General features: G+C 42.0%; 1 protein-coding gene across 1 annotated transcript in view; it reads left to right on the top strand.

Moving 5' to 3' along the window:
* Positions 1 to 11,414, top strand: part of GLIS1 (GLIS family zinc finger 1) — a 192,645-nt gene extending 181,231 nt beyond the window's left edge. Inside the window, exons 9-11 of the mRNA XM_062003848.1 lie at positions 951 to 1,135; positions 7,260 to 7,427; positions 10,919 to 11,414. Coding sequence (XP_061859832.1) covers positions 951 to 1,135; positions 7,260 to 7,427; positions 10,919 to 11,055 — 490 coding nt within the window. The 3' untranslated portion in view covers positions 11,056 to 11,414. The remainder of the gene's footprint in view (positions 1 to 950; positions 1,136 to 7,259; positions 7,428 to 10,918) is intronic.
* The last annotated feature ends 5,493 nt before the right edge of the window (positions 11,415 to 16,907 follow it).

A 16,907-nucleotide genomic window follows, 5' to 3' on the forward strand; every position in this document is an offset into this window, starting at 1 on the left:
TGCAGCTGTAAAAGAGGCTTGTACATGAATGGTCAGGTTTTTGGTCCCATTTTCTGTGCTATGTCATCTATCTGGCTGTAAATGGCCAAAAGACAGATCCCTGGCAATTGGTTTGTCCCTCTGGGCCAGCTACTGCACCAGCCCTTGGTAGGGAGGAAGCACTGAAGCTTCTGTGCATGACGGGTGGCAGAGGATGCCCTCGGATGTCACGGAGGTGGGTTAGCGAGGTTCTTCCTCCGCTGCTGCAGCTGCTTGTGGGAGTGTTGGGTCAGGGTCTGGTCCCAGGCAGGGCTGCCCCAGTGCTCCTGTGCTGGCCTGAGTCCCAGGCGGCTGGGGGGAATTTTCCATCTCTCAGGTGCAACCACTTCTCAGTCTTACACTGAGCAGTGCTGCTGCAAGCAAACACTTACTCAGGCCTTTTCACTGCAAGGACAATACCATCTGTTGCAGTTAAAGCCACATTGCAAAGTCTAAAAAATCCTACACGAGCAGTAACTGAAGCTAATGCTTTTCTTTGTCTTGGCTGCAACTTGGGTGTAAAGCTTCACCCCATTACAGCTGTGAAGGCATTTCAACCATTTACTTGCATTTACTCGCTCTAACTACATTTTCCACTTCTGTTTTCTGGACATGTATCTCAGCTCATGAAATTTTAAATTAAACTGAGCTGTGTTTAAGGTGCTTACTGAGGAGTGGTTTCATTTTGATCCTGTCATTGTTTCTGCTACAGGAAGCAAGCATAAAGGAATAGAAATCCTTTTCTACCTCCCTTTCCTCCTAATGAATACCTGAAAGCAGCACTGCGTTCTTATCTCTTTAACAATATGATTTCTACATGCAAAATAAACACGTCTATAGTTTGGCCATTCTGGAAATGGGGCCTTTCAAGTATTTAATTTTCCCATATTGTGATGTGATACGTGACCTTTTTCTGTATTTTCTTTTTCTAGGCTTGCTCCAAACATAATCTCTCCACTTGTCAGCCCCCTGAAAGCACTAGTTCCACCTTCCCTACTGCAGAAACACAACTCTCCATCATCACACAGCCAGTCACCAAATGGGCAGCAGTTTTCTGGAATACCAAATAAACCATATGCTCACTTTCAAAACCAGTCTGTACAGCAAGGATCCCAAGGTAACTCTTCCCTCCTTTTTGCCTTTTTTCTTTTATTCATTTTTTTCTTTTTTAAGCTTTCATAATTCCTAGCTGGGGAGGAAGTAAGTGTATCAGTTACTGCATTTTTGGCCAATACTTTCTGAAGGGACTGACAGGATTTCAATGGAAATGCAGATTTATAAAGTACCCTGATATACATACAGAGCTAAATTTTGGACCAGTTCATGCTGTGATGTGTTATCCTTAGAGGGGTTGTGGAGTCTCCTTCCTTGGAGGTCTTAAGACCCGCCTGGACGTGTTCCTATGCGACCTGATCTAGGTGAACCTGCTTCTGCAGGGGGGTTGGACTAGATGATCTCTAAAGGTCCCTTCCAACCCTACCATTCTATGATTCTATGAAAGCTACCACAACAGCAGATTCCTTGAATTTATTCAGGCTTTTCAGTAGATGGCTACTAGATGTGCACCTCATCTGACTGGCCATCAGCTTGGAGAGGGTGCCAAAGCAAGAGCCATTTAGTCCCCAAAGACATAGGCTGAAGCACACCTTGGCAGTGTCCTGCTCAGCCCACTGGTAGTGGTGCACCAGATATGAGCTTAGAAAAGAAAGAGTATTTTGCTCTTTATTATTTGGAAGTCTGGCATCTGTGTTACTTTATACAAAGGTACTCTGTACAATGTACCCTGTACAATACAGAGGGCCAGTGTGATTTGGGGACAGGAATGGGTGCAGCGAAGCAGCTGTCCTGCCGCTTAATTTAAAACATTCTTTGCTTTGAATTGCTCAGGCTTTTTAATCAGGACCTTATTTACCTTTTCTGGAGTTCTGCTGTGAGAACTAATTAATGTTTCTGTAAGTTTTGAGGTATAAATTAGCAGGAGATATTATTATCATGGATTCCTCCCGCTAACAGGAGCTCGCATATTTGAGAAATATAAAGTCCAGATGGTTATGTGGTGCTGCTTAAGTGTGGTAAATATTCACAATAAAGAAGTGTGCAGGACATCTGTCTGGTTACAAGTATAACCAAGGGCTGAAGTTTATATAGGCTGTTAACCAGCTTTTTGAAACTCATTTCACAGCTGTAGTGTCATTTGTATAAGGTCATTTTTGGCTGGTGAAGTATCGCGTGCGATCAATTTACCAGTGGGGAAAAAATAGGAGGTTTGCTTTCCCTCAGTGCATGCTAAGGCTAGATCTGAACCCCAGGAGTCAAACAAGAACCCAGCGTGCAACTCCCAGCTGCAGTGGGGTTCAGCATCCCAACAGTTCCCACTGCCCTCTGTTCTCGGAGGAGTGCTTTTGCACTTTGGTTGGACTGACTTAGGCTGAAAAGTTAAAGCGCATTACGTTAAATGATTTGTGCTGAAGGAAAAACTAACTCAACCTGATGCTCAACAGATTATTCAATTTTAAAAGATTAACTCTGTGAAGGAAAAGCAGCAGATTTATGATAGCATATAATGATATATGATTATGTTACTATAATGAGCTAAATAACTACAAACCACAAGAGGAAAGTTTAGCAGCTCATTACTATGGCAGAAATAAATGCATAGACAGAACAAGTTTCGAACCACTTAAATAAATTGACTTTATTCCTTAAGAAAACCACATTTCCTTTTGACTGAATTGTTGCTTTCTAAGTGTTATGTCGTGTGGTTTTGAAAAAGCAATAATTTTCCACTTTGGCCAAACGTTGAAGTATTATTATAAATTCATTATGGAAATGGTCATTCAGAAATCAATTTTGATTAGCAGCCGTCAAAATCAGTTGATCTGTAACCTGTACTTAGCTGTAGTTGCTCTACATCTTTTTTTTTTTTTGCATCTCACTTCATTAATAGCACATTTTTCTAATGAAATCTGGATTAATTTGTGAGTTTTGAACTTTTGCCTAAAAAAAGGAACACTATCTAAGTCTAGCTGTAGAACCAGGTATCTGCATAGAAGCATGTCAACGTTGGGGAGCCCAGATTTTTAGAAGACTGCAGCCTTGTCAAGCTGGTAGCAGAAATATTGATAATGAAAAAATAAGCTGACATTATTTATATGTTTAAAGCTAGTTGTTGTAAGATCACATGGAAATTATTACATGCCGAAAGAATCTGGCAGGGAATGGAACCCTGTAGTTATTTATACCTGACATGGTTTCTTGTCAGAATTTTTATGGAATTTGAAAAGCTGAGATTTATTTGCACACACATGTAAATGACATGACATAACAAGATGGATTTAATAGGCATATTCCCATTATTTGCTCATTACATCATTCATTTCAAAGCTGCTTGAAGTTTTCTAGGCCGTGCCTTAGAGAAACAGAGGCAGCCAATGCACCGTGTGAAGTGGCTAACTGCAGCTTTTCTGTCACAAATTATTTCAAAGCAAAAGTTTAACTAAATGTTATGTTTGGAACTCAGTTTATTCTTTTATTAACTGTTATATTTCTACATCTACTGTACATAAAACATTTAACAGTGGTCATTTAAACTGACAGGACGGTTAGTAATTTCTTCACGTGAAAATCAACCTTAGAAATTTTTGACAAATCCAAACTGAAAGAAAACCTGAAATCCATGTGGAAAAACAAATATTGGTGCAACACTTGTTGCCAAATTGGTACTACACTTTTGCTCTCCTAGAAGGAGCAGAGATGTTTGCACCAGACAAGCCTTGTTGCTTACTTTGTATTTTAACCCCTGAAGGGAGTCTTTTCTAAGAACTTGTAAAGAATGTTTTGTATTTAGTTGACTCTCATCAGCCATATGTGGTTGTTAATTGAACCATTGGTTATAGAACTGTAATCATATCTCATTTCCTAATATTTTCTGTGTGAAGCATTAAAATAAATCTAAAGGAACCACAACTAAATGGCATGAGCCAAAAGTACCTTTGTTTCATACTGCACATTTTAAAAATGTATAAATGCAGTAAAGCTCTGACTTGTATTGCATATGCAAATCAGACATGGCATTGCCTGGAAGCAACCTTTCATTTCCTGTGGTGGTGTAAAGTGAATGCAAACCTTATCTGTCGAGAGCAGCCCTTGTTACAAAAGTGCTTGTGGTTACTTTAATTCATCCAGCCTTTCCCTCTCCTGTCTAATCACTTTGGTTTTCAGGAATACAGCATTTAAACAAGCTGGCAATTTTCCCTTGTTAATAGTGTAATAGATATGTGAGGCTCAGATCCTCTGGAGCAGAGTGACTGGCCTCTTGAGCCATGCCAGGCTACTGACGGCCATGGGCAAGAGCCATCAGACCTGGTACCAAAAGAAACTCTCCAATTGTACCTCTGAAGCAGCAGATTAGAGTATAGCAGATGAGAGTATACCATGCAAAAAAATGGTACTGGCGTAGCAAGTCACTGAGCCTGCAGTCCTCCAGCCTGGAGGTGTGCCCTTTCAGTCATTCCAAGACTCATTTCCACTTTCCAAGATGAACGTTCAGCTGACTACAATTTGAAATACAGCTTTTAATACTGCAAGCACAATTCTTCCTACCCAAGTCTTGCTTCATGCCCAGTTTACGTGCAGGGAACATCACCAAATTGTTCCTATACATCTGCACTACTTTGAGTCCCTTCAGTGGATAGTTCCAGTAACACTTTCTGTGCTGCCTTTTCAGATTATCCCACTGATGGTGCAATCCAAAAGAGAATTTGATTGCTTATGGCAGTTTTTTTCCAGACTTCTAATTCTGAGGCAGTTCTCTGCCTCAGGTAGTTTTTTCCTGAGCAGCCTAGACAGCGTAACTTAAAGCACTTCCAAAGAAACCTTTACCCGTAGGTCTTGCGAAAACCCTGGAACCCAACTAGTTTCAATCCAGTTCTGTCATGCTTGGCTGTTCTCTGATTTTTGAAGCTGCTGTGCCAGCCCTGTAGGTCATAAAGATGTTTAATTGCTTTAACAAAGGCGAGCCTGGGAGCATGACGAAAGGGCAGTAATTACAGAGACATAGAAAATACACGTCATGCCTTCCCTAGAACTGATGTGTATAGCAGACATTCTGGAAGAGTTCACTTTTTTTTTCTCTAGCAATGCATATGAGCCCTCTTTGCAACCAGTTATACCTCACCTGAAGCCAAGTGTCTCATTTTTAGAAGGCTTACAGCAGGGAGTTCATGTTTTGTAAACAGAAAACTCAGGGTAATTCTCAAAAGCCAATCAATAAAGCACTGTACTTAAAACCACATCAAAAGATGGCTTTGCTACCTCTTGTAAGAGTTCTTTGGTTTTTTGAGCCAGACTCTCCAGGCAGTAAATAGAGGTGGCTATTTATTCCAAGGAAAGACATGCATCATTTAATACCCAGCTTTCCAAATTTCTGGGCCTTCTTCTATGGAGCAGCAAATACGAACAGCTTTGGTGTGCATGGTGTCTTTATCTAGTACAGTCATCCATCCTCAGTAATCATGGATATCAACTATTTAGGTATTTTGTGGTGGAGGATCATAGGTTCTCAAGGCATGAATCATCTAATCCTTGTAGATTCTGCCAAAACACATATTAAACTGTGAAACTTCTGAGAAAATCTTTCACCACTCAATGAGTTCATTGCGTTTCTACTAAAAACCATAGAAAACATGCACAGACCCTGAGCTTTGCCTGTTACCTTCTACTTGGTCAAACTTTGTCAGTAAAGTGAAAAGGTAGAAAAAGACAGAAGATTGTTTCTGAAGAGCAAAAAGCTTATACACTGCATGAGGTGTCAGGTAGAAGTGCCACCCTGTGCAGCACCCAGACACTCTGGTGATGGGCACAGGTATTTAATTTCTGAACACACAGACCGAGTGGCTGCACCACTGGCCCAGCCAGTCAAGTCTTCCACTGGTGAGCAGAGCTATGCCGACTTCTGCCAGGTGAAGACTTGGCTGTGCCTGTGTTTGACTGAACTACCTGGAGTTTTTGCAGTAATTGGTTAGGAAATGTTTCAGTCTGAGGGAAGAAAGACAAGAGCTCCATAGTTTTTTTTTTTTTCTTGGCAATTAAAGGAAAATCCTGATGGCACATTCTGCTAAACTTTAAGCTTGACTTGGTTGACTTCAGTTGTGTGTACAAGAAGCAGCATTATTTCAGAAGGGTCTTGCAGAGAAGGTAGGAAAAGGGACAGTTGATAAGAATGTGCAATTAGTGTGTGATGGACTTGAAATCAGGAAGAGTCTATTGAGGTAGGAGGAAGGAAAAGAATTAAGTCAAGCCATGGCTGGTATAAAGCTTGTGGCATGCTGTGAGGTCATCCCTATGGGAGCAAATATCTTTCAGGATGTTGGCACAAATTTGTAAAATTCCTCCTCAGCAATTCATTTGTGCTTTACTGTTAAATATCTTCTTTTGTTGTGTATAAGTCATTCACAACTTCTGCTGGCAAAATCCAAACTGCTGGGCCAATGGTAATACGATACTTTAAAAAACCAGCGGGATACCAGAAATGTAGGGGGTGTGTGGGACAAACCTCAGACATGCCCCAAAGCAGAGTGACCGAGGCAGCCAGAGACCATCCAGATTTATCTTGGCACTTTTCAGAAGCAATAACTTCTAACTGAACTCAAAGTCTTCACCTGACATCCATCTGGAGCCAGTCCTGCACCTCTAGTTTAATTTTACTTGCCCCTGTGTTCAGTGACAGGAGTTTCATTTGAAATCAGAGCGATCTGAAAGGTATTTCAGATAAGTACTTATATCTCCAACAATCCAAAACGCACACTGGGAGGGAAAAGACTTAACTGAAAACAAAGCAGTGCTATTGCTTTAGATACTGCATTATTGTATTGAAATTAAAAGTAATTAAAAATAGACACATTCCCCTAGGTGCTGAGCATCCTGGACCTGATTTCATGGAGTACTTACTGCTTAGCTTTGAACTAAGCAGGCCTTTGACTGTGTTCAGCTGATATATTGCTTGAAATGAAGCATATCCTCGAGATTTTTGTTTGATGGGGATCACAGTCTGCAGCACCTTGTGGAACCCAGTCTAACGTAGCTTTTTTATTATTATGCCTTATAGAATAGCATGATCGTTTTTTCATAGTTAGAACTGAGGAACTAAACCCACCCACAGCAGTAAATGAAATACTGTGGCAGGAATGGAGCTAATACCATTGCAGTAGTGTTAAAATGTGCATGCAATATCTTTTTCTCAGGTTACCAAGGCAGCTTTCACTCAATACAAAACTGTTTCCACTATGGAGACTGCTACAGAACAATGGACCAGTCTGTCACCAGTGATGTGATCACAGGAGAATCCCATTGCTTTAATCCTCTGAGACAGAATGGCTATCACATACTCAATGCACCTTTGGCTTCAACAGGTAATTTATTCCACCTATAAAGAATTATCCATTTGATATTTTTAGGAGGAGGGAAAAAAGAACACGTTTTGTAGTCAATGTTGTTACAAACATATGTTTGTGTCACTGGATTTCACTCGCTTCTGTAAAAACCCCAGAAGGAAAGCAAATTTGTTTTCTTTCATCCTTCTGTAACTGATGGACAAATTCTGCTTTCATTCTGCTGGATGCATTGGCAGCACGCACCTTCCAGAGGGCTGGCAAGCCACGCATTTCTCACACCTGTTGTGTGGGCTATTTGTGGTACATCTCTTCAGGTAGCTCAGGCAGGCTTTTATAATCAGAGCAAAGATAAGAAGGTAGCTAACACAACTCTGAAGACAATAGCAGGAGCAGGGACCTCCTGTCCATTTAATAAATGGCTGGTTTGTTTTGCAGTACTGACATTCACAAAATGGAAAGACAGTGCTTTGATAAATTCAGCTGAAAATAGTAGTTTCTGTCTGAGAGTTCTTTTCTGTTTGTGCCGTTGCACGTTCATGGCAATTTTATTTTCCTATTTAGCTACATCATGTAAAATAGGTGATAGCTGGATTACTCTAATACTTCATTATTTAAGGGTTCATTTTTATAAAGCTTTTTTTTCCCCTACTTTTCAAACCACAACTGAGAATTGACAGAATTACTGAAATCAAACAAAGTATGAGTGTTGTGAGAGCCACAAACTGCTGCCATTTACTACAATATTTACTTACATCTCTCCAAGAAATTTTTCTTCCTGCCTGAATTCAGGAGAGCATCTCGGTAAGGGACAATACTGAAAACATCTGTTTACTTGCATTTTGAAATGGGGCAGAGGCAGACCACAAAATTAGAGTTGACTTTCTTGTTTGTTTTGTGTTAAAAGAGGCTCTGTTCAGAGAGAGAGTGGATGCATTTGTCCTGTGTGCCATATAGAAAGCGTACGCATCAGTAACAAACACAAGGGAAAGCTTGAGATGAAGTTTCAACTTCAACCTTGAATTCTTTTGTGTTATTCATAACTTTGATGTTACTAAACCATAATTTTTTTCATATTAACATCAAATTTCAAGTTGAGATTGACAGCCTGCAATATTTAAAGAACAGACTAAATAAACTTTCCAAAAGAAATTGTAGGAGCAAAGAATAATACCATGGCAAGACACCAACTTCAACAACAGTTGATTTTTCTGTCTGGGCCTAAACCATTATGAAATGTTTCTGTGTTATATTTTTGTTTTTAGAGTGGTTATTGAGGTATGCAAATACTTAAAAGGCTGAAACATAAATATATATGAAATAATAAATCTTATCTTTTTGTGTGTAAAATAGGAGCATTCAGGTTTGCAAGATTCATCAAGGCTTAGGCATTAATTTTTTCAGGCTTTTATAGCACCATTAATATTAAATGAGATCTCATCTCGCAGGAATGCCAAATGTGACTGGCAAACAGCTGTTCCATGAATCACATTAACAGGCAATAAATTTTTATTTTCTGTTCAGGACTTTGGATAGTTTACTCTATCTGGAATCTAATAATGATTTCTGGGGTGTATGCTTATCTTGGGTTTTGTCCCATCTGTGGTTGTGTATCCACCCTGTATACAGGCTCATCAAATAGAAATTAGCATAACATAAACACTCGCAAAACTTACCAAAATACTGGTCACTCCACTTGGACCGACAGCACAGCACAGATAAACAAGCCAAGTTCCTCTTCCCGAGACTCAGGGCTTACATTGCGTGCCAGATTTCTGCAGACAGCAGAATTTGACCTGTAAACTAACAGTAAATTAATACATCATAGGAAAATGCAGAAATGTAAATAAGCAGAGAACTTGGTCTCAAATAATAAAAACATACCTAACAGTAAAATACGTATAATTAAGTTCTAAGGCCCGAGCCGACAGTTCTTTCTGAAATGAGGCCTGGCTGTGGACGACCACCAGACCTGCCAGTGCTGCTGGTGCTGCACAGCCTGGGGGGTTCAGCGTGTGACCCAGCAACATCGAGACACACTTGCAGCTTGGTGGGCAGGAGAGCTGAGAGAAAGGCTAAAAGAGAAGAGCAAACCTCATTTTCCACGGGGCACAGAAGAACAGTCATTTTCCAGTGGTTCCACAGAGCAGAGCATTCTCTGTCAAGCAGAGAATGGAGCTGGGTCTCAGTCCTTTAACCACGAGGATCAGCCGTCCACACATTGACTTGCAATTTGCATAAATGTGATTTGGAAGAGAAGTACTTTCTACATCAGGCATTCAGTTCGTGGGCATGTTCTTACCTAGAGGAATCTTGTTCCACATGCTGCCTCAGCTGATGATCCTGATGAGGTGGTAGGTGGGCTCTGTGGCCTGGGTGCTGGGGTAAGAACCTTGCAGTAAAGCTCAGACACTTTTCTAAAGATACAACCCAAATCAGGTGGTGCACAGTAAAACAGAACATGCCTGTTAAAGGATGAACATAAAGGGTCAATGTTTCATGCAGTAGTTTGAGGAGAGGGTAGTAGGGTGGGTTAAAGAAATGTTGAAAGAGAAGGCTTAAGACTTTCCTGACCCCCAGGCAGGCAGAAGGGCCAAGGGGCAAATAGGAGGGTCTGGTTGGTGCGAGCACAATTGTGGGCACAAAGACAGAAGCAGAAAGGAGAAGGTGTGAACGCAGAAGGGGTGACATAAGGAAAGAGTGAATATGTGCATAAGCCTTGACTGGCCAGTTGCAAAGGCAGGTTATAATGGGGCATAACAGGAAATTTCTGTGTACTTTGGGGCAGGCAGTAAACCTATTGTTTCAGACTCCCTGGCACCCCAGCTGCCCTGGAACCTGGCAGGGTGCAGAATCGTTCCTTTCCACAGAGATGCACAGCTCAGGGAGGGTCCTTACAGATGTGGAAGTTTTGCATTATAGAAGGAGTAGGACAGAGAAATTGTTTCCCACCATAGCGGCAGGTGAGGAGCTGGCAGCACAGTGGGCAGAGGACAAGGTGGTGCATAGCTCCTCCCACACATCCCGTGAGCCTGCCCTGACCCAGACGTGCTTCCACAGCCCTCACTTCAGCAGAATGTGGGGATCCAGTAAATGCGGGATCCAGATTTCTTCTGTATCTTAGGAGCAGCTGGGAGACACATTTTTCCTTAGTGCCATTAAAAGGAAAAACACCCAAGAGGACTGCATCACTTACTAGGATCCTTGCCCGCTCATTGTTTTGACATCCTATTCAGATAATGCCTCTGAAGTCCCAAGAGAGTCATCCTCTGATACTGGCACTTCACTTGCAAGTGGATAGCTTTCCACAGAAATGAATAGGAGCTTCATCTCCTGTGACACAAATGCCCATGGAGGTTAGTTTGTGTATCTCTTGGGTGAGGCTTTGATGGCAAGCCCTATTGTCTTTTCATTAACGCTATGCTGTACTGTATAACCTCAGGCCTCAAACAATGCTTCCTTATATGTCCTGTGGTACTAAATCATGTCCATACATCTTGTCACACTTTCAGGCTATGATGCAATCCCTGAAGCACAGTGTGTGTCTGAAGACATGGTCTCCAATGGAACTGATGAAAACACATTCTTCCAAAACAGTGCCTTTGATCACTGCTTGAATCACATCCCTTCTATCTACACAGATACTTAAGAGCAGTGCTGACCTTATCTCCTTTATTATACCTATAACTGTGTATGTAATAACAAAGGTGGTGTTCAAGTACTTTTAGTTAGCCTGTGTCCCTATATGTGCTCATTTAAATAAACACCTCACATTTACCAAACCATTTTATACATGAATAGTCTGTATAAGATAATATTGGAACCTGTTCCTTTGCTGTGGCACTTTGAAATTCATGCTTTAAGGGAATGAGGAGCATTTCAAGCAGCTTGTTTTGTAAGTTCTCTCAGTAAAGTGTAAATCTAAGTTATATAATAAACTTGTAAAGAAGGGTTGGATTTTTTTCCCCTGAAAAGTATGTTTCAATCTGAGAATGTTGTTCCCTTTAATCAGTTTTCATTTCATTTCATTGGTCAATTCTTTTTTTTTTAACTAAAAGGATTTTTTAAATCACAGACCTCATGTATATAAAGATCTTAATTTGCTCAGCTGGTTTTATATTTTCAGTTTTACAAGAAAGCATTAAAAACTGGAAACAAGTGTACTGTCATTTCTTAACATCATCCCTCTGCCTGCCTCGTAAATCCTAATGTTACATTGCTGAAATGCCTGAGAGTGTTTTACACAAAGCAGTGACATTCACTAACTGTGAGATTAAAGCAGCTCAAGTGAACCTGAAGAAACCGAGGGGAGTTTCAGACTTGCAGAGCCAGGACCAGAAGCTTTCCAGCACAGGGCAGCTCCGTGGGATGGCTTCCTGGTGCTGCACGCCCATTGACCCTGCACCATCTCCCAGCCTTCCTGCTGCCCTTGCCATGGTGGGTACATCAACATCTACAGCCATCCCAGAAGCGTATGGGAAAATGAAAGGCAGCTGTGGTTGGCTTTTTGACTCTCCAAGTAACTGTACAACCTCATCCCACGTGAGATCAGGGCACATCCAGGCTGCACAAACATGGCGTGTGGGGCAGAGCACCCCATTTACCAGTTCACGAGACCCCAATGAACTCTCCAGGCCCACACTAGAGAAGAGCACGATATCTTGGGAGGGCATTCCTCCATCCAAAGCACTTGTGAAGTGCCAGCCATAGCACTTGGTGTGGCTTCCAGAGGAAGAGGTCACCTGCAGTAGCCTAGTTCCCTGTCACTGTGACCCTGCTGGGCTGCATTTCCCAGCCTAGTGCTTCCTGGGAGAGATGGGCCTCCTGCACGGGGATGGGCACTCCCCATGGGTGCCAGTGCAGGCGTGTGGGATGTGAGCACCTGAAATTGTCCTCTGATGCTTTGGGAGAACAGTAAGAAAAAATCTAACAAAAAAATTTACATTGTTCTAGTTTGCAAATCTTTGCTACTTAATAAGGCACCCTAGGAGCAATGTGTGGTTACCTGAAAGGGATAAATGTGTCAAATACACAAACCCCAATCTCAGGAAATGCTGCTGCATGCAAAACTGGCTATCCCATAGGCTCATAGAGGAAAAAGGTAAGGGTTTGGGTTAGATAGAAATGTGTGACATCCCTAGGAAGGTACTTAGAGTTAGCATCATCTTTGCTCCTGTGCTATAAATGGAAAGAAATGGCAATAAATGTCCTAGCTGCCTCTGGCAGTGTCCATGGCAGCGACTGGCAGTGCCTCCTGCACCCAAGGCCAGAGGACTTGAGCATGGCTGCAGGACAGAGCACGTGGAGAAAGCCCGAAGGACATTTTTACAGCAGATCCAAAAGGAAAGTCTGCAAAAGGACGTCATGCCCACCCCAACAAGGTGTTCCCACAGGCAGTGGGAACCTCGGCAGGAGCCAGGCATGTGGCAGCCTGAGGAGGCTGTCTGGTGCCACTCCCAGCCAGGGGTGCACACCTGAAATGATGCTGATGCCCAAGAAGTTTATCGCAGCCCACCAAATCTTGACAAGCACCATTCACTAAAGGCCACCCAGACTGAGCATTAGTTGAGGTCTGGCAAACACTCTAACAACTCAAAGTTACCCAGGTTACCATGGGGCATCACTGGAAAGCTCACACTACCAAGTACAGGATAGTACTTCCATTTTTTTTCCTCTTTTCTCCCCATTAGCAGGATTTGCTCACCAGTGTTGGGCTCACGCAGTGCTGTCAAGGTCCTTCCCTCATGCCAGGTATGCCAATGCCAAACCCCATCTCTTCTGTTTTCAGGCCTGTAATCCAATTAGCTCCTCCCTAGAGAATAGCCTGAAACGAGAAGCAGCTGCTGGAAGATTTCTTGCCCTCCCCACCCCACAAAGGACTGACAGAAAAATGACAAGCACCTGGCTTCAGCAAAATAGCAAGTTCCACAGGGAAAAATTGCTAAATTCAGTGGCACATTAAGAAAATACCACATTTTTCAGCTGCATAATCAGAATCTGCAGGGCAGGCCCCAAGCTGAAAGAGGCCATTCTTTGACAGCATTTGCAGTAGTGGCATTACTGGGTGCACAGGACTGTGGTTTCCCCTTATGGTCACAATGTTATTACAATCACAATGAATATATATATTTTAAAGCACAATTTAGTGGCAACATGTGAACCTGGCAGCCAAAGTACCAGGGAAAAACACAGTAGTAGTGTAAACTTGGAGGTCTCCAGTCCCCCAGCCACTCAAAGTGTTTATGTGCTCTGTGCAGCCCTACCAGGCTGTAACTCTTAGCAGTTTCTAGCTTTGGCAAATGTCTTGTATGGAATGTGAAGGGTATGGGGAGAGTGTCCCATGCGTGTAGGCAACCCTTGAACAGAGCTGTCTTGGGGGACCAAGACCCTGCCCTCTGCAAGGGTGTCATCCCTGGAGGCCTGGCACCAACGGCCAGTGGCCCATGGCTCCCTGCTGCTCATCGGGCACTTCGCACAGAGGTGAAGTGGGAAGGAAACTCAGGCTTGGCAACAGCTGCAAAGTGCTGGGGTGGCAGCTGAGAAACAGTAAAATCACACAGTCACAGCTTGTACCAGCCTGCCCAGAAATGTGGGACACAGCTCAGGTCCAGCACAGCACCTGGCGCCGTAGTGCCAGGGGTCTGCTCCAGCGAGCCCCCTGGTGCCACTGGACCTCTTCTCTGCCATGACAGCCTCTACCAACACAGAACCTCCCTGCATGCCATGCCAGCACAGCAGCACGTTCACCCCCTCTGAGGCAAACCACAAAGCTGACATGGATGCATTTTACTTGTTTCTCCAGGGACTGGTTGCACCTCATTAGTGTACATGAAGGTGCCTCTGTATCCAATTTAGCTTTCTGTCCTCCCGAAATTTGAATGAAACTTAGACATTCAGGAAGTTTTACAGTTAGTCACTACAGAACAAGGTGCATGGGGTTATATGATCCCCTCTTTCATAAATGGTCTGTAGCTCTCAAAGCCACCCAGTCCCAGCTGCAGACCCGTTAATTGTGGCTGCCCGGCCTGGCCCAGGCAGTCATTGGCAGCACTGACTCATCATTCCCCTCCTACAATTAAAACGCGTAAAGGCTCCAAATTGTGCTTTAAGCCTACACATGTGGCTTCTCTTCTGATCACTGCCACATTTGGCTTTCTGTCCTGTTGCTTATCTACTCTAATGCATCAGAATGTGGGAGTTTTTTGTGATCTCAGACAAAAGTGGCCAGGCCTCTTTCCTAGGACATTAAGCAAGGAGGCAGGTAACTTAAGGACTACTGAGAACTAAAAAACATAGGGCTTTTGAAGGAGGACTGACTGAGGGAAAAACATCCAAAGCCCAACAGAGCTGTAATGGCTGAGAAAAAAAAAATCAAAATAATTCCTATGCTTCCATTAGTTGGAGACATTAAAAGAATTTCCTTAAAAACATGATTAATCTCATTTCCTAAAAATTAGATCTTTCTAAAAATGATTTTTGTTTTTTACTAAAAACACAAACCAAGCAAACCTAAACATATTTGCTCAATTACAGAAATATGTCACAACAACCAGGCTGTTCAAAAAAACCACACAATGATTCACAAAGGTCTGGGAAACTTAAAGCATAGCAGCTGGAGTGATGATTTCATTCCAGAATTTGTGTGAATCAGGTTTTCTGTAAATGAAAAGGATAGATTCAGAGCCTGCTTTAGCAGGGGGTGTGGGACTAGGTGATCTCTAGAGGTGCCTTCCAACCCCTACCATTCTGTGTGATTCTGTGAAATGCAAAGGCACTCATTTGAGCCTGTACAGTTTGGAAAGTTATCCATAATAAAACCATTAAAATACACAATAGCACAAGTTAATGGTTACTTGCATGCTTGTGTACTTCATTATTTCCTTTTATTACATGTAAGTAGGGAAGTATCTCATGTAAGCCTTTCCTAAAGACACAAAGAAACCTTTCAATAGAATTTATTGCTTGGCAAGTTTCTCATTGTGGTGCTGTAAAAGCCTCACCAACTAATACGTATAATAACTGGAGTAAGGCTTTATAATAGTAGAAAATTATTACCTTGTGGAATTAGAAAATGGAACTGCTGGTTCCAGTTGACTGTCAGATACTTTTTCAATACAGGCAACAGAATTCAAATAATAAATTACAACACTACTATATAAATAGCTACAAATTATTTCCCCAGTGAATGAAAACCTCATTTAGCCCCGTGCATGTACTCTGTGTATGCAGGACACTTTAAGAACAGCTGAAATAAGATGACTTTCAGCATCCGATCAAGCTAGGAGACAGAAAATTAATTTCAAGTTGACACTGGAGCAGCTAAAGCACTTCTTTGCACTTTCCATCAGCTGGGATGCAAGCCAAACATTCAGCAGGACCTCTAAATTTTTAATATAATCAAGCTTTGTATTGCATAGAAACCCAAAGTTCTTGTTCGGTGACCATTTGCTATCTGCAGTACTTCACAAGTTATAATCGTCCTTTCAGTGCTATAGAGGTGGCAAATGAGATGTACACGTGGCATAGCATGACAGTACTATTTCAATGCCATCATTCTGATGTGGCAACATGACACAGGAACTTGGAAGACCAAAGCCTCAAAGCTGCAGTAGGAATGGTTATAGCCTGTGGCAGGTACCAGATATGCTCCCATGGAAAAAATACAGAGACTGTGAGTACATTTTCAGATCATATTTTCTAGTTATGTACACACCAAACATCAGGAACAGCTGCTGCTTGTGGAAAGGCTTCCTCACTTCTGAGATTGGCCTTACAACTGGATACATTTTCTAAATGGTAAAAGTCAAAAGCCCCAAATTCCAGGGCACATTAAGAGCACCAATTTGATACTGCTAGGGATGGCAGTTACGCAAGCAATGCAAAAAAACCCCTGTTCTTAAAACAACAAAGAATGTGAAAATAAACAGTGACTGTAAATTGAATTTAAATTGCATGAGTAAAAGATTTCAATGTGTTTTTTTGTTATGATCTTATTAAAACCTACATGAGTTTAGTTCAATTCTCCAGAAATGTATTTGTATTAAATTAGAAGATCAGCTCGAAAGAAGATGAAAAAAAATGCCAGTCTATGTAATTTATTCAGTGACAGCAAAAAGCCATTGGAATATTCCCTCCTGAGATAAGACATTCTGAGATCTGCAGAGCTCCTCTCGAATGTCATAGCAAACTCCAAATGCCCTTAAGTGATTTGGAAGTCTATGGCTCAGAGTCAGCAGAAAAAGAACTGTAGAGGTCTAGATTGGCAAAGTCTTGCAAGGCTGCATACCTTGGCTCCATGGGCCATCAGCAAGTAGAGCTGCAAAAACCATTCAAACCGCTTTTTCTTTAAAGCCTCTAAACCATAGAAAGTCTCAATCTTATGGATAAAGCCCTTACAAGACTGAGCTTTCTACCTGATTTGTGCTGAGATTAAAAGAAATTTGTCCATTCTTTTGGTGAAAAGATTTTTGCAGTGGTGACGATGCCAGAAAAAAACCCTCA

Source organism: Colius striatus, chromosome 10 (assembly GCF_028858725.1).
Source record: "Colius striatus isolate bColStr4 chromosome 10, bColStr4.1.hap1, whole genome shotgun sequence".
NCBI lineage: Eukaryota > Metazoa > Chordata > Aves > Coliiformes > Coliidae > Colius > Colius striatus.